Genomic DNA, 9687 nt, shown 5'->3' on the forward strand with positions numbered 1-9687 from the left:
ATCTCTATCTCTGTCTCTATCTCTATCTCTATCTCTATCTCTATCTCTGCGAAAATGCATATTATGACTTTGGTGGTACTTTACGAACCCCCTTAATATATTTTTTAGGCTTTTAAAGTTTACGACATACAACAATACGACACTTACGACACCGTTGTGTATACCCCAATTTTATATTTAAAGTTACCTGAATAATTGCCTTTTGAATTAACATATCTTTATTTTCTCTTAGCCTTTATGTATTCTTTCCTTCGTCTACAAATTCATCTTAACCTTTCTATTCTTGTACTAATCGAAATCTAAATCTTATCCGCTGCATCACATTCATTCCTTTAATTCAGTATCAATAAAAAAGCAAACATTTCCAAGACATTTCCGTTCCCAATCATTTGCATTGCATTCACATGTTAGTATTTCACTATGCTAGGCTAAAAAAGTTTTAATTCAAAAATTGCACACAGCAAGTCGAATTTATACAAGGTGGTGTTGCTAGATCAGCTGATTTGATTCCCCTTGGTACACATATTCTTATGGGTGAGCGAGAAAGTGAGAGTGTTAAAATTTGCTTTTTCTATTCTTCCTTGAGCGAAGAATAGCTGAAATTTGATATTTGTGTACCGAAAGAAAAAACAAAATACATGTAAGTTTTTGTTTTTGTACGAACACCTTTTATGGATTCGCCTGGTATATTATAAAGGAAGATCTATTGATTTAAAGAAGAAAATAGCTAAATTTGTTGAAAGAAATTGAGAACAATTAGCTTCATACAATTTGTTAATTCGGTGGCCACACCGCGTGAACTTAAAATTATTATTAGAACAGCCGTTAGGAACTTTTTTAAACTTTTAGCCATTCGAAATAACGAAAGTTTAATAAATAAACTAATCTGCTAATTGTACATCATTAAAAGATTAGATTAAAATTTAATTGAGTAGAAAAATATCGGTATCTATGTTCCTTATCGCTCTTAAGCAGGGATCACACGTGTTGTACATTTGTACATTTTCACAGTTACAGTGAAATATTGTTTAGAAAATTGTTATTGAGCTGAACTAATTCTCGACAAAATTCTCTAGACAACACATGTGTATATGTACAAATTTTGTGATCCCTGCTTTAGCGACGATGCCGCGGCCTGATCCACCGCTTTGCCATATGTATGTATTACTATAGTCTATAGTGGTCAAACAAATATTGTACATATATAGTTCTTTGTTGATACACATACGAGTATGTATGCATGCATGCCTACTTTGCTATTTATAGATCATATCACTAGTTGTTGTTTTAACAACTACGGATTTTAAAATTTACGTTGCATTTATCAGCTGAATCTTGTCGAAAAATTTTCCATGACATTAATAAAATATATTCTACGTACACTTATGTATATATGTATGTATATACATATATAGACTATATATTATAGAGGATGGTGCTATTATAATCAGTTGAAGTTCGTAAAATTTAATTATATTAGTTTTTAGACAAATATCAAATAAAAAATATGGAAAAGTCACATATTTACACTTCTGCGAATGAGGTCATATGTTAAGTATGTATTAAGTTTTATTTCTGAGTAATTACTCGAATTTTAAGGCTTTTTGATATTCATACTATAATAACTATTTTTATAAATCATTACTCGTATAAAAAATAAGAAATATTTTATTTTAAATATACACTCCCACAACCAATAATAATTTTAAAAATATTTTTTTTTTCTCTTTTCAGTACTGCAACACTCTTAAGAAATTTTGAAAAAAGAAACAACGCCAGCTTATACGCATCCGCCAAAATTGCGCAAACAATTTTCTATCCGGCCACCTATATAAATACAGCAAAACTGCACATCATAAACGATCCGTTTACAATAATGGAGGGCTTCGTGCACGATTGGCCCACACCACCGCCTACAGATATTCCCCTGCACATGGATCTAGTCAGCGAACTACAGGGCGATGGTGGTTTTGAGCCGCAGACTCGTGCCAGATCGAATACTTGGCCATGTCCGCGGCCAGAGAACTTTGTGGAGCCGTCAGACNTGTAAGCCCTCGACATACAGTGGCGAAAATATAAATAGGGAAGAGACATTGCAGCATTCTTTTGCTATTTTCCCTACGTTAATTTAACCTTTATTATCATTATTTTTTTTTTGAAAGTATAGGAAAATATGCAAGATTCTACAAGATTTGATCAAAATAGAAACGATCTGAGTGCGTTCACTTCTGTAGCTTATTCAATTTAACTATAACAAGGTGCAACTTTTAAGTATATAGGACTTACTCTTGATTTTTTGGAAACCTTTTTTGTGGAAGGTGTTGCTCGCTTCTTCCATTTGTATAGAAGAAAATGCGTGAAAAAAAAAAATTGCCAAACATCAACGGTAAGTCCTGCTACTTGCATTATGTTATACTCAAATCTAATGGGCAACAAAACTGCATACTCAAAAAAATCGAATAAATTTTATTAAAAACATAAGCATTTTGATAATGATGTTAAAATTTTACGAATTTTTATAAAAGTCTTACAAAGTTTCAAATATTAATTTACGTTTTTTTTTTAAAAAGAATAAACATTTTTTAGACATAGAAAATTAGCCAAAATTTGCTAAAATGTCTGTTGCCCATCTATGCCCTCGCCACCGTACATTAATGGGATGGAATGGAACGGAATTGTGGTTGTCCGTCTTGAGCCGTCAGTATATGTAGAAAGTCTTTATTAAGCTCCCCAAAGTAGTGCCTGAACCTAATCATTGCTCCCATGTAGTAAATCTAACGCACTTTCTTCCTTAAGATACTCAAAGCATCTGTTCGTCATTAGGGACCAAACACAAGGGCTATTGTTCAGATAACGTATTAAATAACTCTCTTTGCCCAGAACACCATCAATTCCCAGATTTATTCTACATAGTATAACGAAAAAATATACCCATGTGTTTTTTTTTTTTAATCGAAAAATATTACCCATTTATTTTATATAAAAAATAACTTTTTCGGAGAAATGGTATAGGATCTTTGCAGACTCTGTTTCTCGTCAGGAGACTTCAAAGTATAATACGTAATTGCTTAAGTAAAATTTTGAAAGTACTATTGCTTTCTTTTGGGGGTTTCGGGGGACCCATAAAAAATAGATAATATTAAAAAATGGTTAAATAAATGAAGAGAAACAGAGTTTAATTTTTTTTTAGCGATCTCACAATATTTTTTGATTAAAAAAAAATCGATATACAATCCTAGGGGGTGAGAGCATTAAAATTCCGACTTTACTTTATTTGGACCACCCTACTACAAATATACATACTCATTGCCCGTTTGACATAGAAACCGCGGCTTTGACCACGGTGCTACAACAGAATACGTGACGAATCAGGCTGGGTAAAGCTTACGATCTGGTGATCGGCCCGCCTAGCGAAACGCGGAGCTATCCCGTATTCTATGGGCCGGAACCCTCTTGTGGGCAAATAAAAGCACACACAAGGGTAGTTATAAAAAAGTAGGTACACAAAAAACTGCACGGGCACTGAAGTGAAAGCCCAAAGCAAAGACAAGCTTAGGTGGCCATCACAAGAAGTTTCAAGAAAGCTCATAAATTTATGGGACATTGTTGTTGCCTGCGTAATCTCCTCAGTAAAATGAACCTTTCGGACACGAGTGTCTGTTTTTTCCGTGCACCTGAACGAAGAAAAGCCAGAACACATTCTTTGTGAATGTGTTGCCCAACGTGGTACATATAACACTTAATCCATTCGAAATGTGTAACAAAAACCACACGGAAGTGCTAGCGTATATTATATAGAAAGCTTATTTATTTTGGAACGAATTTCCGTCATCCCTTGTCAAGTTTTTAGCCGTTTTAGCGTTGTGCCATCTTCTGATTAATTTTTCGTCTTAAAGTAAAAGTCTTCACGTATTGGGTAAAGGGCCACGTACAAGAGACCACTTTGGAGGTGCCCACAATAATAATATTACATAATACTAATAATGACCCAAACATATTATCTGTAAATAAAATTGCTCAAAAACCGCTAGAATGCCGATTCAGCAGCACTCTTTCACAATTGAGGAATTATTAGTAGACTTCAAAACAATCTGAAAGGTTATCAATCCATCAGAATATATTCTTTTTTTTTATGTAAGTTACTGAATAACCTTGGTCCACTGGAACCGATTTCGGTGATCCTTTTTTATCGGGTTGGTGGCACTTCAAGTGTGGCGACCAACTAATTTCGTTGTGGTTCCGATCACTTTTTATACGCACGTTGAAGTCGGTTGTACTTTTTTCTTCTTAAAAATTACATGTTTTCAAGTACAATATTTGGTCAACGACAAACGCCATTGAAACTGGCATAGTTAGAACAAGACCCTACCGTTAAAAAATAATTTCCTGAAATATAATATAAGCAACATACTAGTATTGAGTATAAAAAAACTATACACAAAAATATGACAATGTAAACAATTACATACATAAATACATATGTATGCATATATGTATGTGCAAGTGTAAACAAAAAACATGCTTGCATCTCTTGCCAAATATTTAGTACCTTTTTAAAATGGTTATTAAAAACAAATCGTTGATTTTCAGATTCGCAACAGGCCGTACAAAATATGAGTACAGCGAAAAAAAATTCATCGCGTCGCAATGCGTGGGGCAATTTGTCGTATGCGGATTTGATAACGCACGCCATTGGTTCGGCGACCGACAAACGGCTAACGCTTAGTCAAATCTACGAATGGATGGTGCAGAATGTGCCATATTTTAAGGATAAAGGCGATTCGAATAGCAGTGCCGGCTGGAAGGTGAGTAACAGAGCTAAAGCCTTTAATACAAAAGCGCGCAATGGCGCCTCTGCAAACATACTATAAGCAAATAACAAATATAAATGCATTCGAAAACATGTGTGATCTGAAAAACAGCGCTTCGTTTGCGAAAATATTCAAATAACCGACAGACATAAAAATCAGATGAGCGGAATTTGTTTGTAAACAACTGCGTCGATCAAAAAAAAAAAGAAGAAAAAAATAGCAGGGAAGATATGCAAAACAATAAAACTTAATTGCTTGATCAGTTTTTTTGTCTGACTTGTTGCCGCACACTGACTGAATATAAAGACCTATTAAAAAAAAAAAAATAAAAAAATGCTAAAGTTAGATACATACTTTTACAAACACACATTCATGCACATATTTACAAGGTGTGAAGATACATTGTTTATGATTAGAGTTATATGTTTCTTTTTTTTTTGCTGAAATACTGCTTTATTGTCTCCATAATCGCTCTGCTTGAAAGCTAAGAAATTTAAAATTGCATTGAACCCTTGTGGCTCGCATTTTTTTTTTTTAATATTATGACTTTTACTCCTTCTATAATGGGTCCTTTTTTGGTGAGAAGACGCCTGCAATGTAAATAAGCGCGGCTATGACAGTTCTGTCACGAAACAAGTTTTGTATAAGCCAAATGAGGCTGACTTCCATTCCAAGCTTATCTAACGACTTAACTATTGCTTCCGGCAGCATATTTTTAACAATCAAAAGCCTCATCGATATGGAGGAAGGCAGGGCGACCTACCGACATTCCTTGCATGGCCGTTCCTACCGACTTCCTTTCCTTTACAATAAGCGTTTTGAGCTCTTAATAGGCGATCTCGAGAAATCCCTCTCCTCATGTGCAGGTCAACCATTATCAGCTAACGTTGGACGAAAATTAGTGAAAACGTTATTCCAGGGTATGTGGATAATGATCTGGCGGATTTTTATGCTGTCTAAAAAATCACCGTCCAATCGGATATAACGCGGAGCGGCTAAAAATCACAGTTCAATCAGTTTCATGGAGAATGATGAGGAGGGACTAGCTCAAAATTTTCTACTAAGTACTTAGATTGCCCAGATCTGTTTAGGCTTACCGTTCAAAACTTTATGAGACCAACTGACGACGGCTAATCGAAATAGTTCCCTAATGTCACTCAGCTATAACATCTGGTACTTTAGGCCTCACCCCCTTGAAACAGCACGTTTCCTGGTCCTAACTTCAGTTGTACTTGCTTCAACGATTGACAGACAGACTGGCCGAATTAGACAGGACTAAAAGCGCAGTTACCCACGGACGTAAAAACGGAGAACATGTCAGCTGAAGCGATCTATCTTATGAGATCTGCGTGTTAACAAAACCCCACCACCGCATGACCGTGACGTAGACGTTGCTTCTCTCTCTTTCTATCAACAGCAAACTTGATATCTTTCTACATACTTCTACGCTACGTCACGTACACGTTCGTGGGTAACCGCGCTGTTAGTAGTGCCGCCGCAACAACAACAAGCATTGCTGTAAGCGCCAAAAGTGAATTATAATTTCTATATCGAGCCCTAACCGCCAAAATAACGTAAGCGCCATTTTTTTCAAAATTTTCTTTTTGATGCAGAAATGTACCTAGATGCTCTAGGAATATTTCTGCATCAAAAAGAAAATTTTGAAAAAAATGTCGCAAATGAATTTGTTTCATTTCTTAAAAGTATATGTGTCTCCTTAAAGCAGTAGTTCTTTAGTATACCATTATTATCTAAAAAAAAACTAAATACAAATCGCCTCCCTAAAATCACTCAAAATGAGCCACGCTTTGCAAACACTTCACATCTGTCAGCGTAAGAGCACGAATAAAGGCCCCTCCACATACAACTTTGGCGTTGGCGTTGGCGTCGCTTCAACAGCTGACTATGAATACATGAGCTCAAATGCATAGCCAAAATTCGACAACGCTCACACCAACACAAAACAAAAGATGGCCAACTCTCAACTTTTCGCGTGCGTCGCTCGTCAGCTGTTGCAAATAAAAAAAATTATGTGAAATATTTTTCCTTTTTAACCACTTTCGGACAAGAAATCGTTTTCAATACAATTATTGATATGAAGTATTAATTTATCTGTCGTTAGTATGTTATTTTAGTCGCCCAAGCATTGCCTGCCAAGCGTTCATTGTAGCAAGCATACTTTTAACGTGCGTTCTGTCAAACCAACGCCAACGCCAAAGCCAAAGCCAACGCGACAGTTCTATGTAGACCGGCCTTAAAGGCTTAGTTATGCATACTTGCCATTGCATAAGAGTTGTCAAATAAGGAATCTGTTAAATGAGCTTTGCGTGTAAGCGGTTGCCCTACGCACAGCATTACATATGTTGAAGTCTGTTGATTTTTGATTTCTACGTAAAATGGCATGCTATGGAGTGCAAAGTATGCATAACCAGTGTTGCCAAGTTTTGAATTTGAAAAAAACAAGAAAAATCGCGTTTTTTATTGAAAAACGCATCAAATTTATTATTAGAGGATTTAATGTACTTTGTAACCAGTGTTTCAAAAGTAAAGAGCCATTTCTGAAAAATAGCCAACGTTTTTTTTTTTTATAAAATTCATGAAATCGGCTTTAAAAATATTTTATTTTAAAAATTACACACAACATAGTTTTTAAAACCAAAAACGAATATAATGATGTACAAAAAATTTTCTTTAAAAATATTCATACTTTTAAAAAATACTTGTATTTACATTATTTCCCAATAGGACAGCGTAATTAATAAATTTATTATAACTCATATTAATTGATTAATCGCACAATCCGCTTGTAAGCGCTCGACGCTAAAAATAAAATAAAAGCTATAATAAGGCGAGATCAGCTATTTCCACAAATGAAATTGCAAATTTCACATTCAGCGGGAGTTGTCACAAATGTTGGTTTAATATTAGTAAATGTTCGATATGCTACAACAAAATCTATAACAAAAACGAGTGTTGACACATTAAAATTGCAGTTCTAACTCCATAACCTACTTATCACGTGTTTTGACGTATTTACATTATAGCGCACAAAAAATCGCCAAAAGCGATTTTCTAAATTTTTACACGCGGATATCCAAAAAAATCGAGAAATTGGCGCTAAATCGCCCAATCTGAACACTCTGCCTAAGACTTACCTAAATAAAAACAACAGCCGCCTGCCCCTCCTACGCTGGCTTCTGACTGCAGGGTTCGTCGTACATTGCTGATACCAGTGGGTACCTGTTGCATGTGACTAGCAGCTGTTACTTGAACAAACAAATCAAATTATGGCTGAATGCCGGTCGCTGCTTGCTTTCTTGCCGTCGTCAACGCGCATTAATCTACGACTGTTGCCATTTGTGTTAGTTGCTCGTTTGCGTTTTGCTATATTTTTCGTGTTTTTATTTTTCTTCTTGTTTACGATGCACTCTATGTATAATCCACTCGTGCGGTAATTGAAGAGGGAAAGGAGTGCGGTTTGTCTGCACTTTGGCATTTTTCTTCTCACTATTCACATATTTTACGACTTGTTTGGGTTGATTTTTGCTGTAATGCATACATACTACATAAGTATGTATTTACCCTGTAGTCAAAAATGTACTAGTTGTAAACTATCTCACAATTAGTATGAACCAACTAGTCAGCCAACTATCTTTTTTCCATGCAATCGACTGGTATTTTTAACATGGGGATGTCCTACGAGATGGCAATTGTCAGATTTCGGTCAGAAATATACCAGTCTTATACTAGTTCAAAATAGACAAAAAAATACTAGTCCAATTATGGACCAAAACCACTACTTTGGGAGTCAAAAAATAATACACCATTTTTGTTGGCAACCTTAAATTTGCCAATAACACTTGTTTACAACAAAAATGTTCCATGGATGCCACTATAGAAATTACTACGTAGAATTGCTCGTTGATTCCGAAAATCAAGATTATTTTTTTTTCTATGGATAACTTTTCGAGATATTTGCAATTTACCGTTATTCGGCTTTAAAAAATAGTGGTTTCACTTAATCATGTATATCTTACGAATCTATTGAATAATCGTAATGCAACATACGGGAAATGCATGAAAATAAAATTCTCCATAAACCGTGTATAGATCACTTTTCGATAGCCCCGATAATTTCTGAGAAATTAATTAATCATTTCTGACACCTCTTGTTTTCAGTGCAAACACTCTAACTAATCAGGTGTACGTGTCGTATGAGTAACACTCTTTTTTGCTCACATTCCATACAAAAAATCCTTGCGCATTTAAAATTTGTGATCCAGTGTAAATAGTGTTAATTTTTTTTTTAATCCATTTTTCATTAAATGTTATTAAAAGTAAAAGCTTTCAGGTATATTTTTCATATTTTTTAATAATATTAAATATAAAAAAAATATTTTAGTTAAAAATAAAATAAATACTTTAGTTCATTTTCGAGTGAACTTAAATAAAAATAAAAGTTTTCATTAAATTAAATTAAATTCATTAACTTTGCTCATTTCAGTCCCTTTATAAAATTTTATAAAAGTAATAATTAAAGCATAAAACTTGAGATTTGAATAAGAATAAAATAAATAAATAATTCATGCAGTTATCAAATATTCTTAATTTGTGTCTATAGTTTGGCTCGTTGATGGATAATTGAAATTAGGGAAATAATTATATTATCACGATATTATTAATTGAAAATGGTCAAAAATAACAAAATAATCATGTAATTAAAATTAATGAATTAATTACCAATTCTTTATTTAATTATTAATCATTAAAAAGGTGCTAGTATTGGTATTTAGTCATTAAACGGTTATCCAAAAAATAATGCTTTAATTAGTAATCATTATGATTATTTATCATTATTTAACAGAGCAATGGGGCA

The 9687-nt window shown here is 34.1% G+C and overlaps 1 protein-coding gene across 1 annotated transcript; it reads left to right on the forward strand.

Annotated features, from left to right (window-relative positions):
• Window positions 1–1734: 1734 nt before the first annotated feature.
• Window positions 1735–4871, forward strand: LOC108369461 (forkhead box protein O-like; the record flags this gene model as incomplete). The annotated part of the gene is made up of 3 exons (XM_017624565.1): window positions 1735–2046; window positions 2206–2216; window positions 4591–4871. Coding segments are annotated over 3 exons (604 nt in total), but the record flags the coding sequence as incomplete, so codon positions are not given.
• Window positions 4872–9687: the final 4816 nt, after the last annotated feature.

This window comes from Rhagoletis zephyria, unplaced genomic scaffold, assembly GCF_001687245.7.
Source record: "Rhagoletis zephyria isolate East Lansing unplaced genomic scaffold, Rhagoletis_zephyria_1.1 Rzeph_scaffold_03686, whole genome shotgun sequence".
NCBI classification, from domain to species: Eukaryota; Metazoa; Arthropoda; class Insecta; order Diptera; family Tephritidae; genus Rhagoletis; species Rhagoletis zephyria.